The sequence below is a fragment of the Mandrillus leucophaeus genome, unplaced genomic scaffold (assembly GCF_000951045.1).
Source record: "Mandrillus leucophaeus isolate KB7577 unplaced genomic scaffold, Mleu.le_1.0 Scaffold12, whole genome shotgun sequence".
In the NCBI taxonomy this organism is placed as follows: Eukaryota; Metazoa; Chordata; class Mammalia; order Primates; family Cercopithecidae; genus Mandrillus; species Mandrillus leucophaeus.
The window spans coordinates 521533-544164 of record NW_012100320.1 but is presented as its reverse complement, the minus strand read 5'-3'; the positions used below and the strand labels follow the sequence as shown (position 1 = coordinate 544164).

General features: G+C 40.9%; 1 protein-coding gene across 1 annotated transcript in view; it reads right to left on the bottom strand.

Moving 5' to 3' along the window:
• The window catches only part of TLN2 (talin 2), a 294008-nt gene that overhangs the window by 111359 nt on the left and 160017 nt on the right, over positions 1–22632 (bottom strand). Inside the window, exons 21-27 of the mRNA XM_011967667.1 lie at positions 21541–21707; positions 17087–17215; positions 15875–15988; positions 13681–13794; positions 11102–11236; positions 8425–8553; positions 6336–6438 (exon numbers count right to left, since the gene is read on the bottom strand). Coding sequence (XP_011823057.1) covers positions 6336–6438; positions 8425–8553; positions 11102–11236; positions 13681–13794; positions 15875–15988; positions 17087–17215; positions 21541–21707 — 891 coding nt within the window. The remainder of the gene's footprint in view (positions 1–6335; positions 6439–8424; positions 8554–11101; positions 11237–13680; positions 13795–15874; positions 15989–17086; positions 17216–21540; positions 21708–22632) is intronic.

Sequence of the window (22632 nt, the reverse complement as noted above, 5' to 3'; positions counted from 1 at the left end):
GAAACACACTTGCATTAGAATGCAGCCCAGTGGCAGCTCACGTGCAACTTCTGAAAATCCCACACACCTCAACTGTGGACAAGGAAACTGAGACCCAAGGAGAAGTTTTCCACATATGCTCTCTCTTTCCTTGCTTCCCATCCATTCTCCAACTTTCCTGAAACTGCCTTCAACAAGGAGAATAGTGACCTCCTTATTCCTAAAGCTAATGGATGCTTAAGTCTTCCATTTGACAAGACTTTCTGGGCAGCAACTATGTCTGTGGCTCTAGAGACATCCCTCTCTCCTGGTTTCTCTGCCCCCTCCACAGCTCCATGTTCTTCTTTCTTTCAAAGATTTCCATTGCCAGTTTCCTCCTGAACCAGTAATGTTCTTCAGGATTACAACTGATAGGATGTCGCTTACTTTACCACTCCCTGTTGGCAAAATTATCTACTTCCAATCATTATCATTTTACCAACAATTTTCAAATCTGTATCATCCAGCCCAGCCTTCTCTACTGAGTTCCAGAGCCAAAGATTTAGCTGCCTAATGATGCTCTCCCTGCATATTCTCCAAGCACTTCAAATGGAATATATTTAGTGCTGAAGCCAGCATTCCTGAACTTCACCTTCCCTACTCCTACCAATGGTCCTGTGTTCCCATCAGTGATTCATACAATTCTTCACTGAGCTATAAGGCCAAACACTTGGAACCGTTCATGTTACCATCTCCACCAACTTCTAACCAGTCACCAATAATGATCGGGTCTTTGCTTCTTCAATCCATCACTTCATCTCCACTGTAGGACACTATCATCTCTTATCTGGATTAATGCAACAGCCTGCTTGCCTACCACTTTGTTTCCATCCAATCTATTCTACACATGGGAGGAAGGGCAACCTATACAAAAAGCAATCTGAACTGTGTCCACAGCTGAAAAACATGTTCACATATTCTTCAGTTAAAGTCTAACCCATTTATTTTAGTTTATGAGGCCCTTTAGAATCTGACCCTGGCCTAACTTTCCAGCCTTATCCTCTTACTTCTCACTTCCTCTTTGCCTATTACTTTCACCATCTTCAGTTCCTTCCATCAGCCTTCTTTCTCTCATCTTTAAGGCATCATACATGCAGTGCTCACTTATGCAACTGCCTTCCAATGCCTGCCAAAATTAAATGGGGCTACTTCTAGGCTGTTTTTCAGACACCAACTAGACAGCATATCTTTCTGGGTGTTATCAGTATGAGATGACGCAACCTGTAAAGTAGTCTTTTCTCTAAATATGCATTTCATCATCTACACAACAGCTGGCAAGATTTAGGGAAAGTGTGGAAATTTCTGAAATTTAAATCTCTCATATTACCCTGTGATTTTCTAAGAATTTTATCCTACTTTTCCTTCTCCTAGAATGCTAAAGGAGTCCTAAACAATCCACAAAGCCCTCGCTAGGTGTCAATTCTGCTCTGAAAATTTCTCCTATCCTCCCACTGGGATAAAATTTTATGTTCTTATTATTGCAGGTACTATACATGCTGTACTAACTTTGTGTTCCTATTGTGCTCTTTAAAATTTTTATTTTCAAAGTAATAAATGTATACAGTTTTTACAAATCAAAGAGGATTTTGCTTGTAGTGATGGCAGAATAACTTACTGTAAACAGCCTTCCCACATAGAAACTCTGGAAAACATACATAAAACATTTATTTGAAGGCACTGGAGAAATACCAAGGCCCCAAGGTAAGGAGGGCCAAGATCTTGAAAAGAAGGACTGAGTCCAATGTTTAGGGCTGCTTTTTCTCTAAAGGCATTTCCTAATTTGTAACCTGTTGCCAAGAAGCTGAGAAGCTGAGTAAAGTTTCCTGAAGTCTCATGGGCTAGGAAGAGAAAAAGCATAGTTCTGAGCTCAAGAAACAGAATGGCTCTGGTAAATAGCAACCCTTTCCAATAGGACACACAAGGGCTACACCCTCAAAGGTAAACTGGAAACAGACCACACAATTTCCAATCAGCTCAGTTCCTGCATTTTTATTGTGATCTGTCCTTATCTTAACCAGTTGTCAGGAGAAAACAGTAATCCTATGTAGGGAAAAAAACGTAATTCAGAGCCTCAAACTATCTCTACAATTTAAAATAGCAACGTTCAGTCTTGAAGGAAAACAAGCAAACAAACAAACAAACAAACAAAAAAAGAACATGAAAACACCAGGAGACAAGACCAATGGCTGAAATACCAAGAGTAGGGGAAAAAAAACCCTGACAATAAAAATAGGCAAAGGCTATCCAGATATCAGGATACCAGATTTCAACTTTAAATAACTGTGATAAATATGTTGAAGAAATTAGATGACAACATACAGAATTTCAGCAGAGACACAAACTATAAGTAAATAATCAAATGGATATTCTAAAACTGAAAAATATGATACTTACAATTAAAATCTCAGTTGAAGGGGTTGAAAGCAGAATAGACACCGCTAAAGAGAGGAAAAGTGAACTGGAAGATAAATCAAAAGCAAATATTGAGAATAAAGCATGAAAAGAAAAATGATGAAAAAAAAAGGGTACAGAAGATGTAGAAAACACAGTGAAATGATCTAACATAAGAAAAAGGAAATGGGACAGAAGCAATATTTCAAGAAACAAAGGTTGATTTTTCAAAAACTGGCAGAGGACAACAAATCCCATTTTCAAGGAGTACTTACAATCCAAAGAAGGATAAATATGCAGGAAAACTCCCCCAGGCACACTGCTGGAAAACCAAAAACTAAGAAAACTCAAAAAGCAAGGAAAGGGGAAAAATAAAATCACATTACCTTTATAGCTAACTTCACAACAGAAATAAAGGAAGCCAGCGACAATAGAATAACATCTCCAAAGTGCTGGAAGAAAACAACTGCCAATCTAAAATTTTATAATAAGTGATATTATCCACTCAAAATAAAAGCTAAACAAAAGCATCTTTAGACAAACCAAAATGGAGAGAATTTGTCACCAGTAGATTAAGACTAAAGAAAATAATGAAGGGAGTTCTTCAGGTATAAGAGAAATGATCCCTAATGAAAGCCCCTGGAGATGCAGAAGAAATGAAGGGTGATGGAAAGGGCAACTATGGGAGGAAATTCAAATGAATAAGGATTATCTGGAACAATACTGAGACTGTATTGCAGAGATGAAAATATACCTAGAATTAAAACATACGGCTGGGCACGGTGGCTCACGCCTGTAATTCCAGCACTTTGGGAGGCCAAGGCGGGCGGATCATGAGGTCAAGAGATCAAGACCATCCTGGCCAACATGGTGAAACCCCACCACTACTAAAAATACAAAAATCAGCTGGGTGTGGTGGCACACACCTGTAGTCCTAGCCATTCGGGAGGCTGAGGCAGGAGGCTGAGGCAGGAGAATTGCTTGAACCTGGGAGGTGGAGGTTGCAGTGAGCTGAGATCGCACCACTGTACTCCAGCCTGGTGACGGCATGAGACTCTATCTCAAAAAAAAAAAAAAAAAAGACAACAATAATTGAAAGAAAGGTAAATGAAGTTAACATGTCCCAAGATTCTTGCACTATGCAGGAAGAGGTAAACAGAGTAACTTAGATTTAAAGAAATCATAAAAGAATAGTAAATGAATGTACAACTAACAAGCTAATCAAGAGGAAGGAAATAGAATTTAGAAAATGTATATGAATCTGAAAGGAGGCAAGCAAAGGGGAAAAAAAGGAACTTACCACAGGTAGGCACAGAAAAAACAAATTTTAAGATGATAGACTCGAACTCCAACATATCAGTAATTACACTATCTATAAATAGACAAAATACTCCAATTGAAAGAAAAAGATTGTTACACCACCAAATACTCTCTGCCCTCCCCAAAGAACAATGACAAACTCAGTGGATATCCAACCCATTAAATATAAGCATGAAGAAAAACTGAAAGTAAAAGAATGAAAAAAGATATGTCATGCACACATTAACCAAAACAGAGACTTCTATGCAGAAAACCATAAAACGGCACTGAGAGAAAAGAAGACCTAAATAAATGGATATTCACAGATTAGAAGACTCAATGATATAAAGACATCAATTCTCCCAAAACTGATTCAATGTTATCCGAATAGTGGTTTAAAAACACTGGTTTAAGAAAACAGTATTTTTTATTATCATTTTGTAAAAATTGACAAGCTGATTCTAGAATTTATGTGGAAATGGAAAAGGCCAAGAATAGTCAATACTAACCTGAGGAAAACCAAGAAAGTTGGAGGATGTGCATTACCAAACATTAAGACTTAGTATAAAACTGCAGTATAGCAATTAGGGAAGCGTAGTACTAATATAAGAACAGGTAATTAAATCAATGGAAAAGAACAAATACCACAGACTGATCCAAACATATATGTTCACTTATGTTACAACAGAGTGGCACTAAAGATCATTGGGAAAAAGTAGCCTTTTCAATCAGTGATGCTGGGTTAAATGGATATCCATGTGGAAAAACAATTAAATGAACCCTACTGCACATAAACAAAACTCATTCCAGATAGTTCAAAGTTCTAAACATGAAAATCAAACAGTGAAGCTCTAGGATACGACAGAGGAGAACATCTGCAAGACCTTAGGCAAAAGTTTTAAAATAGGACACAAAAAGTACTAACCATAAAGAAAAAAAGTGTAAATTGGAATTAAAAAAACTTTTGCTCATTAAAAGGCACTTTAACAGAATAAAAATGCAAATCACAATATACAAGCAATACATATAAGTACCAAAGAACTCCTATAAATGAGGAAAAGACAATAACCCAATTTTCAAACAACGGGCAAAACACACAAACACACTTCACAAAATGACCAATAAACCTATGAAAAGGTCCCTGATGGCACTGCTCATCAGGGAAATGCAAATTAAAATCATAATGTGATACTATCACACACAAACCAAAAGGGCTAAAATTAAAAGACTGATGACACAAAGTGGTGACAAGGATACAGAACTACTGGAGCTTCCGTATGCTGCTGAAAGAAATGTACTGAACACATGGGGAGCCTCTGACCTAGGAAATCCACTCCTAGGTACACAGCTAGGAAATGCTTACTATCTTCCCTAAACAATGTGGACTGGAGTTGTTTCTGGCAGTGTCTTTTGGAAACAACCCAAATGCCCAACAACAGTATAAAGAACAGCTATATTTATGTAATGTAATACCATAGAGATAATGGAAATAACCACTCTGTGTACCACAGATGAGTCTCACAAACACAGCGCTATGAAAAAGCAGCTAGACATGAAGGGCACATATTGTATTATTCCATTTACTTACAGCTCCAAAACAGGCAAAATTAATCTGTGCTGTTAAGCGCCGTGTTTACCTCTGGGGAAGGAGAGCAGGGATACAGTGATTGGGAGGGGGCACAAAGGAGCATCTGGGAGGCTGAAGATGTTTGATTCCTCCATCCTGCTAGTGGCTTCTTGGGTGTCTTCAATTTGTGAGACCTTATGAAGGTATCCATTTAGGATTTATGCTGTTTTCTGTGCATATATTATACTTTAATAATGCATATTTCAAAAAGTCAGGCAGTGTTACTGTGTAACAAAAGCAATGATCCAAAATCCACTCCTCCCCTCTTTGTCCCTCCTCCTAGAGCCACTCAATTCCTTAAGCTTTCCTTCCGTATATATTTTTAAGAAATGTGCCCATACTGAAACCTCTTGGTTTTAAAATTTGAGGTATGTATAGACTTCCTACCACAATAACATTTCCTTATTGTATAACTTTTCTGCTTTTCTTAGAGTTGATGATTACACAATCTGTTCCTTATACAGACTCCTGTTGAAGGAGTCTCTTACCTTCAGGGCACCCGGCATCACCAATACTCAATACCGCCTCACCCCCCAGGGTTCTGCAGCACAAATCAGCTTGCCTCCTTGCTGGTTTCCCTACCCTTCAGGTTTCTGTTCACTCGCCTCTACCTGTTACCATGCATCTGTCTCCTTCCATTTTCACACATTCCATTGACATCTTATTTGTCGTCATCTCTTACCCTCTTTAGCCTTTTGTATGCCTTTACTTTAGTGGGATTCCAGGACTCACAGATAGACCTGGAAGTCTATAATTACTACTTCTTTATAGTCTAATGGGGGCAATCCATAAATAGTTTGAGGGAATCATATTTTATATGTCTTTGTGTGCTTAGTATCAAGCCCAGTAATGAGCACATGGTGCTTGAAAAATATATGGTGAACTGCTCGGGGAAAAATGGCACGTGTATTGTCCAAGGAATGAACATTCTCCTTCTCCTCCCCCGCTACGCCCAGTGGTCTGCAGCTGACCACAGAGGCAGGAAGAGCGTGGGTCTCACCTGTGTAGTGTTCGTTGCCTTGAGCAGCACAGGTCAGCAGCTGCGCCATGGAAGAGCCCACTGCCTTGGATGTGCTTCCCAGGTCCTGAGCACATTTTTCCAGCTATAAGAATATTCAAGGAGGAAAAGAATGTCTGCTGAGGTCTTAGCATAATTTAGAAAAGTCATGCAGATCAAACTTTGAGCCCTAGCTCTTTCCCACCAATGGCACTAAGCTGCAGCAGGGTGGTACAGGAGAAGAAGCCCGAGCTTTAGAACAAATCTGGGTGCAAATCCCTGCCCCCTGCTCCCTCCCCTCCCAATTACTAGCATGAGATTGAGTAAATTACTGAGCCTCTCCAAGCCTCAGTTTCCTGAGGAGATCATAATATCTAGGCTCAGGTTTTCAGAGAATTAATGTAAGCTCTCAACAAATGGTAGCTATTAGTATTATGCCTTTAGAAGCTAATTTAGAAAGTCTGCAACAAATCCTTAGCGAGAATTAATTATGGCTGGGCAGGAAGTGGGCAGACATCCAGCTGCACCACCTTCCTGGCATGTGAGACCATTAACATTGTTCAATTTGATCATTATACTTTGAGGAGTTCCAACTGAAAGGAAATGCAATAGAAATAGAGGGTTGGAGTGGTAAATGAGATTATGAAAATGGGCACAGTGCTTGCTTCCCATGAACAGCATGTTACTTTGCTTTGTAAACTGAATAAAAAATTCAGGGAACGAAGTCAGTAAAGGCCTAGGGTATGGACAATTATTTGATTACTAGATGAGGTTTTGGAAGAGAATTTCTAGGTATACTGCGAGAGTACAAAAAGGCAGCAGAGAACAAATGCATTTTAAACTTTGCAACATGTTTTCCAGGAGAGGCAGTGCTTTCCAATAAAAATAGAGCCTGGTCTATTATAGCAAACAATATGTTATGACACAATACAGACTTTATTAGAGCAATTTCTTTAAACATTCATGATGTTTTCCTGCATTCTAACTGACTGGTCTATGCTCTATGTAAAGGTGGAATTACACGTCATGCCAGTCTCTCTTGCACTCCCTGGCGTATAGGACTTTGCAAAGAGACTTCCGGACTACTTTGCAAAGCTGTGGGCCCGGGAGGCAATCCCAACTCTGTCATTAACTGGGTGACCTAAGTTAAATGACTTAACCTCTCTGAACCTGAGTTTCTTCTTTTGTACAATTAGGGGAACTTGATTTAACACACATTTTCTGAGTGCTTTCTATGTACCAGGCATTGTTCTATTGTGCATTAGATGCTCCTGAAGTCCCCTTTACATTCTAAAAGTCTTCAGTTCATTCAAGCAGCCAGAAGCTCTCAAAAGCACAGGTTTTAGAGTCCTGCAAATCTGGTTCTGCTTTGAATCAAATTCAAACTGTGCTTCTGCTCCTAACTGGCAGATAACATTGGACAAAACAGTGACAAACTGTGCCTCTGCGTTTCTCACCTGTAAACGGGGTTAATAAAACTTGTTCATGAAAGTTACTATCACGATAAACTAGACTGTGTGTGTACAGTGCTTCACAGATGCTTAATACATGGTGGTATTTTACTAGCAACGTTCAGTCATGTGAGAAAGTACATACAAATGAGGAGGACTGCTAAAGTTTTAGCCAACAAAACTCTGACATAAGCATGAGGAGGTGTGGTAATACCACCACAGTAGGTCTCTAGGGCCATTATTCCATTTGCAGTATGGCTTTCCTGTATGGACGCACTTTGTCGTTGTCCATCCTAGCGCTTTGCATTAAGTAAATGTTTTTTTTAAAATGATTGTTGATAATCTTTTCTATGTGTATCATGATAGCCTCATTGCTACCCATTTTGTAGATAAAATACTTGAGACACAGAGGAGATATGAAACGTGTGCAGAGCTAGTTGATGATACAGCTGAGTGTAGAAGCCAGCACTCCTAACTCCAAACCTAGTTCCTCCAGCTGCCCTGGGCATTCTTTACAGAAAAAGGCCACAGGGTTAGAAACTTCTCAACATGCTGTGACATTTAGCAAACACCCTAACAACAAATAATTTAACATAATAACAAAAGGTACACCTGCACCCCAGCTGGCTCTAACAGCTCACCGTTTCGCCTGGAAGTGGCTTCAGCTGGCTCTCCACGGCCGCCATCTTGGCATCCTGCAGTTCATTCTTAAGCGTCTGCACAGTATTCAGAGCTGAATCGATTTCCATCGGACCACAGGCTTCATGGGCCTGTCAACAGAGTTGGGAATATGTGTACCCAGTATGCTTCGGAAAAGTGTCCCCAACACTTTTGCAACTTATAAAATGCCTTTCTGGATATACCCAGTGATTCTCCAAATCCAGTAGGAGGAACAAGGGAAGCAAGTATTTTTAAGAACAAAATCATCCTCAGTTAGAACCTTACTCTTAACTTCCTTAAACCATCAATTATGTATGTCTGATAACTAGATATAGTAAGTGTTCCAGAAGTGACCCTTATCTGAAATGCACAGGCCTCTTAGACTCAGTGGATCATTTATTTTCACTGTGGCTGACTTCTAGAGGTAGGGCACCTAGCACAGCCATGTGTGTACACAGAGGCATGGAAAAGATGCAGTGAATGAAGAAATGAACCCACCCAGGACTCTGGGGGCAAGTCTATGTCAACTTTATTGCTTCTCTTTACAAATTTCTAGATTATAAATCATTACTTTTCTGTACCGAAGATTACAAACTATTTTTTCCTTAGTGATTTATGAAAACTACTTTATCTCTTGGTCATCTATAATACTGATCTCCAAATGCTTTGATTCCATCCCTCAATATACGCATGCACATATAATTATATAAACATGTAATTATTGATTAGTACACTAAATACTGGTATATTTTCATTTCTTTCCATTTTTAGATAATAGTAATAACAGCAGAAATAAATACCAATTGATTTCTGTGTCAGTATTACTCAAGAAGGAAACTGAGGCACAGAGAGGTTAACTAACTTGTCTAAGTCACAAAATTAGTCAATGACAGTCTGATTCCAGAGCCTGCACTCTTTTTTTTTTTTTTTTTTTTTTTCGGGAGACAGAGTCTCACTCTGTTGCCCAGGCTGGAGTGCAGTGGCATGGTCTTGGCACACTGCAACCTTTGTCTCCTGGGTTCAAGTGATTCTCATGCCTCAGCCTCCCAAGTAGCTGGAACTACGGGCATGCACCACCACACCCGGCTAATTTTTGTATTTTTAGTAGAGATGGGGTTTCACCATGTTGATCAGGCTGGTCTTGAACTCCTGGACTCAAGCAATCCACCCACCTCGGCCTCCCAAAGTGCTGGGATTAGAGCCTGCACTCTTAATCCTTATGCTACATATTTAAAAATATTGCTGGGTGCAGTGGCTCATGCCTGTAATTCTAACACTTTGGGAGGCTTAGGTGGGAGGATCACTTGAGCTCAGGAGTTCGAGACCAGCCTGGGAAAGATGATGAAATCTCATCTCTAAAAATAAAGAAAACACAAACAAAAAAAATTAATCAAATGTGGTGGCACATGACAGTGGTCCAGCTACTCAAGTGGCTGAGGTGGGAGACTGCTTAAGTTCAGCAGATCGAGGTTACAGTGAGACATGATTGCACCACTGCACTCCAGTCTGGGCAACAGGGCAAGACCCTGTCTCCCAAAAAAAAAAAAAAAAAAAAAAAAAACATATATATACACACACACACACACACACACACATATATATATGTACAAGTTTTCACAGTGTCTTCCTGTACCCAATGGACAGTCTTGCTTGAGTCCCACTTTAGGGATCACTGCTCTGGAGCAGTGTGGTTCAATGTTGGTGTGTGTCTCAGACTCAGCAAAGAAGCTTGTGAAAATGCGGATGTTCAGGCTCTATGACCAGAAAATCTAATCTGGTTTCTCAGAGGTGAGGCCCAGGGATGTGCAGTCTAATAAGCATCCCCAGGTGATTCCAGTGTAGACAGGACCAGGAGCTCTCTTTGAGAAACATAGGTCAAAATAACTTTTTTATTGGATATAGTCTAAAGCTCTGGATATTTTTATTTGGCAGTGTAGCGTACTCCTCATATTAAGAATTCAAGTCAGCTTCTACCTTCTTCTCTCACCAATTTATGAGGCTGCTTGTTTCTCTAAAGGGATTGCTACAATGAAGAAAAGTGAACTCATGCTAGAACTTGATGCTAATACCACATCAAACATGAGTAGTAAATGAGGCCCTTTGGTAATTAATATGCTCCAGAGACAGAAATTCTTTCAGTCCTCAACTCTGTTCTCCTTAGGACCTTGTTAAGGTGAATGCTTCCATGTAAGATGTGAAAACATTCCAGGGCAAAAAAGATAACAAAGATGACCCTTCAAAATAGATTTTCTGCCTATATAATTTGTTATTAAGTTCACAAGATGACACCTGGAATATATGATCACTTATTCTGGACCACAATTTAGCTGGCACTGAGACACTGATGGCTACCATTCTCCCCTAAGACTGTGAAAAATGGACCACTGCTTGTCCCAGAATATGGGAGGAGGAGGAGGAAGTATGCAACTCAAGATAGTTCAACGAAAGGCATCTGAAACCAAAAAGTGAATAGTAAGTCTGGGAGATAGTGGCTTAATGCAATAAAAGCCAACCCACAGGGGCATCTTTAACAGTCATGCAAGTGGCACGGACAACTCTGCCAAGAAATAGGTTCAGCAGTGTTCAGGCCCTGGGTGGTACCCATGCCACCCCAGCTCCCTTCCTGACAAGCTAACCCCTGTGACATGCTCCACTTGCCTTCTGCGAGGCGGTACGCAGCTCCGCCAAGCTGGTGGCCAGGTTCTTGGCACACTGGCTCAGCTGCATGGCTGCGGCCTGGTCACTCACGGTGGGCACTGCGGCTTTGGCAGAGGACACCATCTTGCTTCCAGGCTATAGAGAGATGAAAAGAAAGTAAGACGGCTCCTGGGCAGCAAGAGGTAGAGAGGAGAGACCCAAGCAGCGATGTCTCCACAGCAGTCAGAACTGATTTTGTCCTAAAAAAAGAGGAATATTAAACAACTCGTCCCCTACTCCCAAACTGCCACCTCAAGCCAGATACTCTAGGGCAGTACATTCTAGGAATGTTTAAAAAAAGAAAAAAGGAGGTGTCATGGAGGGTAGAAAAGGCAAAATTAGAATAGTGGCTTGAAATTCTCATTTAAAACAGATTTCAAAGAGAGTTCCTTATCAAATAGGTTTCACTGTATTTCTCAGAATAGCTCTTCATTCTGAGTCACACATACTCCCAAAAGACTGCTTAGGAAAATGAAGACATAAATAAAACAGCTAACATGACCTCACATCTCCCAAAGCAAAATAATTTCGCCAGTGAATGGATACCTATGTGCATGTACATATATTTTCAAAAATAAGATCATACTCTATTTCACAATCTCCTTGTCTCACATATCCTACCTTTTAAATAGCTATACAATATTCCAATATATGCATCTATTGCCATTTCTCAATTCTCTGTTGTTGGGCGTGTTTCCATTCTTTCCAATTTAATAAACAATGGTATGATAAACAGCTTTGTAGCTAAATCTGTACACATTTATAATATTTTTTGTATAAATTTTTAAAAGTATAATTTCTGGATCAAAGAGTATACATACTTTTAAGACTTTTAATATACATGCTATAAAACTATACTTAGAAAAGTTGCAACAAGTGCCAGAGCATAAATATTAAGGACAAAAGTTAATATTTTTAATATTTAAATAATTAATACTTATAAAAGCTACCACGAGTATACAAAAAGCATAAAAAGATAATTTTGCATAATAAAAAATAACAAACTTATGAAAAGTGTTTAACATTTTGAATATCAGAAAAATGCAAAACCAAACAAAAATAGTTTTACAGAGCAAACTGGCAAAAACATACATGTTTTCTTAAAACCTTAATCCCCAATTTCATAAAAGATGTATTTAAAAGCATGCTCCATATTACTGCTAAGTTGTAAATTTAGATTTGTTCGACCTCCTGGAACAGGAGTTTTATAACATGAAGTTTAAAATGTACAAACGTTTTGATCTGTCAATTCAATTTCTACTTATTTTCAACCTTCCCTTTTTCTTGTAAAGATCTATCTATAATAGCAAAGTTAAAAGAACAAAATAAAAAGGGAAAACAAGGGCAGGGACAGAGTAGAACCAGGAACACGTCTACACGGCTCTGTCTTAATGCCCTACAATCTTGCCAGGGTGGAGACAGCACCCACAACTGGCTCCAGGCTCTCTCCCCTCTCAAATGAAGAGAGAAATGCCTTGTCCACGTCATAATTTGCAATGTCCCAAAGATAAAAATAAGCTATTTGCAATCCTCTCTCCAGGAGTTCAAGAAGAGAACAAAGACTTGAGCACATAAAGATTTTTATCACCTTATTCATGATGGCAAAAAACTGAAAACCTGTATGTCCAATGATGAGAGAAAAGTTGAGTAGTCATATAACAGATTATTCAAAATCATAAACACTCCTATGTTACATGAAAAACACAAAGGGCCTATATACAATGAATACCAATTTAAAAGAATATATACACACATACACACACACACATACATACCTGTGTTGCATATGTATGTAAAGTATGAGGAGATACATTAAACCTTTCACGTTTTATTTCTGCATGTTAGAGTTATACAACTTGAAAAATGAACCAAACAGATGTATCGCGGGGTCCTACAACTATCAGTTCAACTAGAAAGGGATGCAGAACTGACCCACCTCATCATATCAACTGCTTTTAAGTTGAGAAAAAGTGCTGACAAAGTAGAGACATTTGAATATAAGAAGCACATAAAGGGGAATTTTTCCGCAACTTAGTATTTTTGTTTATTTTATTTTCCTTAAAATGAATCTACCCTTCTTCACCCCAAAGAGACTGACAATACTAACTGTACAATTGCCACAGAGAACGATCACATCTCTGGAGAAGATGCACTTCACACTTCTTTCCCCGGTCCATGAATAATGACATTAGGATCTCTGCAAACAAAAACCTAAAGCAATACCTATTCCTAGGCTGTTCATCACAACCTGCAACTTTTTACATGTTTTCTTCTCTTTGAAGAGAAATACATATGATAATCCTGAGGAAAATGGATCATATGCCATCTCCCCAGGGCAATTTCCCTGCATATCAGCATTTTGCTTTGCCAAGCTGAACCCACCTCTCCTGAAACTGAAAAGGTAAAGAAGAGGCCTTCAAGCCCTGCCTATTGCAAAGACTTAGCTGAGGCTGTAGAATTCATTAACTCCTCTCCTTAAAGGGCAGCCCCTGCCCAGAAGAGGGCTCTGAGTGAGCCCAAGGTGACCACGGCCCTGTTACCTGGAGGAAGTTCTGGCTGGAGATGATGAGAGCCAGCTGGGCACTCAGGTCTTCGGTTTGAGCTTGGCTCCCCCTCACTCCCTGGACCAGTTGAGGGATGTGATCAGCCACTGCCTGCAGAAGGCAAGGAAATGAAAACAGCATGGCTAGAATGGTGGGATCATCCAAAGAAGCTAAAACATGACTCAAGAGCGCTTTTTGGATGTGCCATCCACTCCCAGGGGACACCAGCCCCAGGCCTTGGAATGACACTGCACATTAAGCCAGCTGGGTCCTTATCAACACTGAATCCCATTTTCTGGGCATTTTCTCTACACACACTCTACCCTGTGGTACTGGAGGTCTCAATACATTCCTTTGAAGATGATTGTCTATGATGAGGCCTAAAAGAATTTCCTTAGCTGCAACTCACACCATCTGGCTCACTGCCATTACAAACCTAGAATCAAAGGATCTACACGATTCACCGGTGGTAAACTGAAGTCATATGGCCCCATGTTCAGAAGGTGAGGGAAATACTTGGATACCCGTGCATGTAAGTGCTTTGGCTTCTTACTTTGCAAGCACGCATTCTGTGCATCAGCCTTTGTGTTGCCATGGCCCCTCTTTCTCTAAGAAGGACTTCTCGTTCTCAAGCTGGAAAGCCCAAAGCCAGGGAAAAGGAGAGAGGCACAGCATTCTGTGAGGCAGGGCTGCTGTACAGTAACGGGCTCCTACGGTGTCTTGGGAGATGAGCGTATTACTTTCTCTGTGTTCTGTCCACACTTCCTTTCTGTGTCCACACGTCCTTCTCTGCTTAACGAGGCTCTCAGAGGCCACAGCACTGTGGCTATCATTGCAGATAAAGATGCCCAGGGCATACTGGCCTGGCAACATATTTTTCTAGGACTGCTCCAGCACAGGTTAAAAAAATGTTTCCAAGGATTTTAGGCCCCCTTTAGGACTGCTAGTTCTGCTAGTTCTAGTCATTTGCTCCACTCTCCCCTCTTCATCTCAATCCTTTCATTTCCTGGTAGTGACACTCGACACCTAGTATCTTCAGTCTCTCTGCAGAAGAGGGGCGAGAGGTCTCACTCATCTGGTGGCATGTCCCTGCATGTGAGCTGCACATGCTCCCAGAGAAGGAAGTTTTCACCCCTGCTAGCAGCTGAACTGAGGACCCAAAGGAAGCAAACTCCCCCACAGCAGATGCCCTCACTCTCAGCAAGACACCTTCGCTATCCACACAGGACCGAAGGACACCAGCCCAGGACCCTACTATGTCACTGAGGCTTTTCTTCCTGGAGTGCATTCAGTCCACAACAGCAGCAGGGCTGGCCTCAGAGAACCCAGATTCAGGAATAGAGGGCTCTATCAGAAGTAAAGCCATTTCTGAAGTGGCAACAGTGGCACCCCTCACAAATGTGAATCATTTGGCAGAGATTTGAAGAAGGAGAGAGGGTGCAGTTGGTTCTCATAACCCCAGCACAGACAGGTATGCCTCCCAGCCAGCTACCACGGCTAGCTGCAAATACTTCTAAGACATACCAGCCAGACGTGCCACCCACATGTGGGCAGTGGCTCTGCAACTGGATTTTGCGTCTGCCACAATTCAGAGGAGCCCTGGGGAAGTCAACTCCCTGGGCACTTAGAGAAACCAACAAGAGTGTTTACTGTCCCTTTTGTAGTAAACTGGGCTCAACTTAGCATCAAGGCCCAGGTGTCGGAAGAATAGAGACATAAGGGCAACAGCAAAAAGTACGAAAGCACAAAGTCACAGAGGCTAGACGGGATGAAATAAATCCTTGAGGTGCAATTACTAGAAAGCAGGAAATCAACCCTGCTCCAGGGAGCAAGGCTGAATTCAAAGTCCTGCCTCTCAAAGAAAGGCCACTCTGGAAACTCAACACTTCCTTCCTATTTCAGAGCCCTAAAATGGCCTCGTCATTGATCCTCTTTGGTTCAGTCTCTTGAAAAGAAAACTGTGGACAAAAGTAAGACAATGCTGGGAGAAAATCATACTTTCCTTCCAAACACAGGCCATCCACTTAATGGACAAAAACCAGACGTGTATACACCTGGAACATGGGAACTGGGACAAACTGGATTAGAAGCTTGGATAATCTGTCTTTACCGAATTATCAGGGGACTTGGCGTTCTAACGTTATCAGGGTCATCTGCAGCTGATCTGGCTCTCTGTGCACTGGAACCTCACCTTGCAACTCTGAACCAGCTGCTGCTGGGCCGCAGGGTTCTTGTTGGAAACAGCTGCATTCTGGGAGGCGGCAATGGTCTGTGTGGCTGCTGCTGCGGCCTGCTTGGCTGCAACCTGCAGATGAGTGATAGATGAGTCAGGGTCTGCATATGCAACACACATGCATGTTCTACAGGTCACTTCCACCACAGAGTCAGGATAGGTTTGTTGCTCTAAAAGAACTCCAAAGAGCAGGCTTTGTCTTTTAAAACCAGTGATGACCCTAATCTCACAACACACTATCTTCCTTGTGTTGACATCCTCTGAGACAAGTGACAAACACAGGCATGCTTGAAAGCTCAAGCTTTGAAGTTCATTTGTCTTTCGCAAAAACAAAAGGGATGATCCCAAGATCATAATGACACTGACAAGCTGCACCAAGTCTAAATGTTTTTGGAAAAAAAAATCTTCCACAAGCAGCATAGATGGTTCTGTGTCAAGCACAAATGCTGGTGCTCTCTCAGTACTCAAAAGCCTTAGTTCCAAAATGCTGAGACTTTCCCACCAGGGCACTTAATTGGATTTATCCTCGTCTTTTTCCAAGAACAACAATGTTACTTTTCTTCCAGAATATAGCAGACTGCATATGGAAGGACTTCCCAGCACACAGGCAAAGGTCTCAGCTTCCAAACTCTCAAATTTCAGTGTAAGGTTCTCCTGTGTGCATTTGTACGATAAACTTTTTTTTAAAAACTTAGTTTGTGCCTATTACTATTTTAACTTTCTTTTTCAGAATAATTACTTCAAAAAATAACAAATATATTTCACTCCCTTCTATACCTCTCCACCCAAGCCTAATCTCCGAAGTTCATATTTCCTATGGGAAGTCCTGACAAAGTCACTGACTCCAACAGAATATAAATATTTTCAGCAAAAGATCCTTCTTGAATGTGTATATCCTTTAATGCTAGAAAAAAAATAATCCGGTTCCTCCTGAAAAGAGTCTAAATTCTATTCTTGAACGTTAGAAAGGATTCGAGCTTACAGAAGCAGCTTTTTCCAATGGAGTCAATGCTTTTATAGTACTCAAACCTTCAAACAATGATGTTTGAAGTCAAACAACCTTGACTTGGCTTTCTTTATATGGGCAACACCTTGTTAATTCAACTATCTTTTCAAATAACTCTTTGCAATTTAAGATGGGCATCCCAGGAAGCCAGCCTCTTTCCTGACCTCCAGTCGGTTGACAATTTTTTTCTTAATAGCATTCTGGGCAGCTGCGTTGGTTGCTACCCGGAGGCCTTCTGCAGCTTCTCTCAGCCTTTGCTGCTGGTCCTCATTCTCCGGGTTGGCTGCAGCCCCCTGCAAAGGTGAAAATAAAGATTTCAAGTGGTCCGGCGGGAGACATCACTGAATTCATGCCTTCAGTATTGTTTTTTCTTTGTAACAGAAAGCATTTGGAAGGACAGTCGAATGCTGCAAGCAATATCTTTATGATGAAGATGTTTCCTCATGCAACAAAAAATACCTACCAGGGGATGTTTCAAAACTGCGTGGCTAAGCAGTTAGAAATCCAAAGTAATAATTAAACACTTGAGAACACTGCCTTGATTGTCCATACAGATTAACCTGTGGTCAGAAACCCATGGTTTAAAAGATGGGAAGATTAAATCTCCCCTCTTCCTATCTCTCCCAGGGAGCATCTTCTTTTCATTGGCATGACATAGTAATGACACATGTCTTCATGTCACTCCTGAAATACCCTGTGGCACAGCTAAATGTGAAGGGGTAAGAGTCCAGTATCAACTCAGGCGGGGACAGAGGGAAGACGGGGAAGGATGGAGGGAGGGCTCAGGAATGCCATTAAAAAGATTCCAAGGAAATTTTGTGAAACATAGACCATGCTCAGAAATCACATTCCTAGAGAGACAGAGTTGGAAAGTCTAGTGTAAAGTCGAGATGGTACCCAAAAGTACTGAATTAATGAGAGAAAGGTAATGCCCTCAACCCAACAGAAAAAGAGGAAGGCAATGTGCACAGCCAGTCATGCATTCTTTGTCCAGCCCCACAGCCCTTTTACTTTGTTGCTTTTAGTTGAACATGTCTTAGAAACCTAAGTGGATTTTATTTAGATGGGTGGGATTCTGAAGCAGGGGAAGGCTAATGGTAATGTAGAGAAAGGATATCATTTTAACTCTACAATAATTCAACAAATGCTCACCGCACATCCAGCCTTCCTCTCCCACCAACAATAACAGCAGCCATCAAGATTTCCCTCACCAGGGCCTGAATGCTTTGTAACATGTGCTTGATGTCTATAGATCAATGAGTTTCTTCCTATAAACGCTTTCAGGCAATAATATTTGCTCTCGAGGCAGGGAGAACAGTAGAGAACAGCACACTGATTTATCGAAAATCAATTTCCTAAAAGTCTAGATTTCCAAGTGGCCAATTTGCTAAACTTACCAATTTATAAGAACTGATTTCTTTGAGCTATTTATAAAAGTTATAGCAATGCATACAGGATGGACTAGTTTTAACAGCTGTGGCAGAATTATTTTGGCAACCCTCTTGAATAGAATCTCCTATTCTTTCAAACCTTAACCATTCTCATAATCTTGATTTTGTGTTTCTAGCACTGAAAAATTTTTATTTCTGTATTTCACATGCAAAAGGATTGTTTGGGCTACTTTTGGTTTCTTTTGCAGGTTTATGGAAGTTATTTTGTTTTTTTTCTGGTCTTCAGGTATTTTCTAAGCCGCTCCTTTATATATGTCTCACGTGCACATCAGTCTTAATTTTATGTATTTTGAGCAGCTGGAAACCAGCATTTCTGCACTTCACACTGATATGGATGCTTTGGGTCCTTGCTCAGCAATGTCTTTTTTTATGATGAATATGTATCAGATATGGGGTACTAATCTTGGCCTGAAATCTTAGTTTCTAATCATGAAATATATTTTTTCTGCACATAATCCTTGGAAGTCTAACCTTTGCGTGTTCTTTAGCTTTCAACAAAATTCAGCAAATTAAAATATTGCTACAAAGACAAAATGAAAACTCTTAACTAAAAGCTGAAAGAATTTACAGAAACACTTAACATTGTCCCATTTAATATAAATAACCAAAATCACATGAATACTTAGAAGAAATGAGTTTTTGGTAACTTGGTAAATGCAGTGAATTGGCCTGGTAAACAGTCACATCAAGAAACAAAACATGGCCGGGCGTGGGCTCATGCCTGTAATCCCAGCACTTTGGGAGGCTGAGGCGGGTGGATCAAGAGGTCAGGAGATCGAGACCATCCTGGCTAATACAGTGAAACCCCGTCTCTACTAAAAACACAAAAAATTAGCCGGGCATGGTGGCAGGTGCCTGTCCCAGCTACTCAGGAGGCTGAGGCAGGAGAATGGTGTGAACTCAGGAGGCGGAGCTTGCAGTGAGCCAAGACTGTGCCACTGCATTCTAGCATGAGTGACAGAGCGAGACTCCATCTCAAAAAAAACAAAAAAACAAAAAAAACGAAACGTGCACACTGGCCTGGCTCAATACTGCTTATGTGGCATTAGCATTCATCTTTTTGAGTTTTAATTTTTTTCATTTGTAAAATAAGGAATGGACTAGATCTACCCTACAGTTCTTTCCAACCTAGCAAGTAATTTTTTGTGAACGTAAGATTGCCTCAAATAGCTATGTGTAGACTGAGAGAGGTGAGGTAAACTAGTAAAACCTTTTAAAAAAAATTCAACTACTACATAAAACCCAACACATACACACACACACACACACACAGCATATATATATCATATATACATATATACATATATAATATATGTATAGCTTAAAGAAGGGGGTTAAAAGCAGAGCTTATTGGCTGAAATGGGGATTAGGAGACAAGGGAAGGAAGCTCAGATGCTGCCTCTCCCTGGGTCTCTCCTTCACCGCTACCCACGAGGTGTCTCTAAGACCTCTCAGTCCTCAGGTAACATGAATGCCAGTTCAGTCAGGAGAGGTCCTCTACATGGCTATGTGTCATAATACTTTTTTTTTTTTTTGAGACGGAGTCTTGCAGTGTCATCTGGGCTGGAATGCAATGGCACTATCTCGGCTCACTGCAACCTCCGGCTCCCAGGTTCAAGCAATTCTCCTGCCTCAGCCTCCCTAGTAACTGGGATTACAGGTATCTGCCACCAAGCCTGGCTAATTTTTGTATTTTTAGTAGAGACAGGGTTTCGTCATGTAGGTCAGACTGGTCTTAAACTCCTGACCTCAGGTAATCCACCCACTTTGGCCTCCCAAAGTGCTGGGATTACAGGTGTGTGCCACCATGCCCAGCCCACAATATATTTTAAGTGAAGTAATGCACATATTAGGTTGAGATACCAATTCCCGGAAGCCAGGGAGATGAGATAAGATGTGGAAACACTTAATGAATCTATTTTTTTTTTTTTTGAGACGCAGGTTTGCTCTTGTTGCCCGGGCTGGAGTGCAGTGATGCAATCTTGGCTCACTGCAACCTCCACCTCCTGGGTTCAAACAATTTTCTCCTGCCTCAGCGTCCCGAGTAGCTGGGATTATAATAGGTGCACACCACCACCCCCTGTTAATTTTTTGTATTTTTATTAGAGACGGGGTTTCACCATGTTGGCCAGGTTGGTCTCCAGCTCCTGACCTCAGGTGATCCTCCCGTCTTGACCTCCCAAAAGTTCTGGGATTATAAGCACGAGCCACCGTGCCTGGCCTTAATGAATCTTATATGCATAGAAATACATTTAAAATATTATTTTAAGGGCAGGAATTTGAAGGTGAATTTCATTTTCTTTTTTCACATTTATCTGCACGTTCTATTAATTCTACAAGAAATGTGTGCTAGGTACACAATAAAAAACCCAGAAAAATATAGCCTTATTCATTTAAAACAGTTCTCACCTAGAGATGCACATCGGAATACCCTGCAAAACTTAAACACGCACACGTGCGGGCACACGCGCGGGCGCGCGCGCGCACACACACACACACACACACACACACACACACAGAGTCCTACCAGTGACCTTGTGAATCAGGATCTTTGAGGATGAAACTGAGGCATGTGAATTTTAATATGTTTCATAGGGGGCTATGTATCAGACCCCAGGTTCCCAATCACTAGGTTTTGTAAGCATTATGCCATAGCATAGCTGTGAAAAAGCACAAAGCTAACACTTAACTCCTCATCCTTTTATAATATTTAAAACTGTGATGGGGATTTAAAGAACGGTAACGTAGGAAATAGTCTACTGTGCAAAATCTTGCTAGAAGTTTAGTTGAGAAGTCAAATGGAGGGCAAAGTAACATTAAGGCGTTGAGGAAGAGAACAGGTTTAGGTGAATTTGCTGTTGAAAAATCTCAGGTTTAAATTAGTCACCACGTTCAATGAAGCCAACACAGTGATGACCAAATGGAAAAAGAGGCCTCCCTAAAGAGGGCACTTTGCTGCTACGGCTGAGTCAGTACCACTCCCCTGAAGCATTTCATTCAGATGTTCCATCACCTCCTTTGCCACAAGAACAGGGTTAGATGTTACAAGCCACATATGTTTTAAGCAAACAAAAATGCACACTTGGCTGAACATCCCCCATCTGGAAGGTACCTTCCAAATCCTAACACTTAATAGTGTTCACTTTTCACACAAACAAATCCAGTACCTTTGCAGCTTCCACCATGCGAGCAGTGGAGTCGGCTAAGAGTTTTGCTGCTGCCAGGAGCTTCTTCGAATTCTCCATGTCGATTTCGGCTTCTGCATCTGACCTCATGGCATTGACGAGGTCTGATGTGGCTTGGGCCAGGACCCGCGCCTGGCGCACCATTTCACCTAGAGGACGGAATAGAAAATGTGGTCGGTTTGTCTGCTTTTCAAAGGTCAGTAAAACCTCAGGAGCCAGTAGAGTCTTGTCTCTACTCTTCTGATAAGTGGGAGCAAAAAAACGGAACCTCCATGCCCTACTCCTAAGCAATGCATCCAAATTAGAACCCAAAATGAAAATATTCCCTGCAGCTGCCAGGATGATACTCCCCAAACACATCCGAGTTCAGCCTTTCACTGAGGCATGAAGAGAACAGAAGGAGCCAAAGAGGAGCACTTTATAAAGAGAGGGCAGGGAACAAAATTACGTGGATTTAGCATTAGTAAACACTTATTTAGAAAACACTGTTTTCTTCACTTTGAAAACCACTTACACAAAAGCCTCTATAATAAACTTTTTGAAGAACTGGCACAGAACAAAATTATTTTTAAATTCTGTATTAATGTGTAGGCTACCTAGCACCAGATGAGGGATATTACACAATCCACTCAATGTGTGCCACTTGGCCTTTGCTAATAGAAGCACAGACCCCAGCTTCATGCTCAAATGCTATGACTTGCCTTGGCCTGGAGTTTTCCCTGCCAATTTTCTCTTTGCTCATCCTTTTTTTCCCAGCACTGATTTTGATCTTGCATTATTCTTTGGTCTTATTGTCCCTGTGATTTTACTGAAATCTATTTTAATTTCCTTTTGGAAGTAGGAGGAGTATAACAACCAACATTAAAAACTAGCACGATTCAAATGTAAGGGATTTCTTCCTCTAGCAAAAGCCATCTGAAAAGAATGCTGAAGCACTGTAACAAAAAGGGGGAAGAAGAAAGTTTTTACTCAAGTAAAAATGTGCTTAATTCAGTGTGGTATCCTGGACTGGATCCCGAGACGGTTAAAGGACATCAGTAGAAAAACTGATGAAATCTGAATAATGTCTGTAGT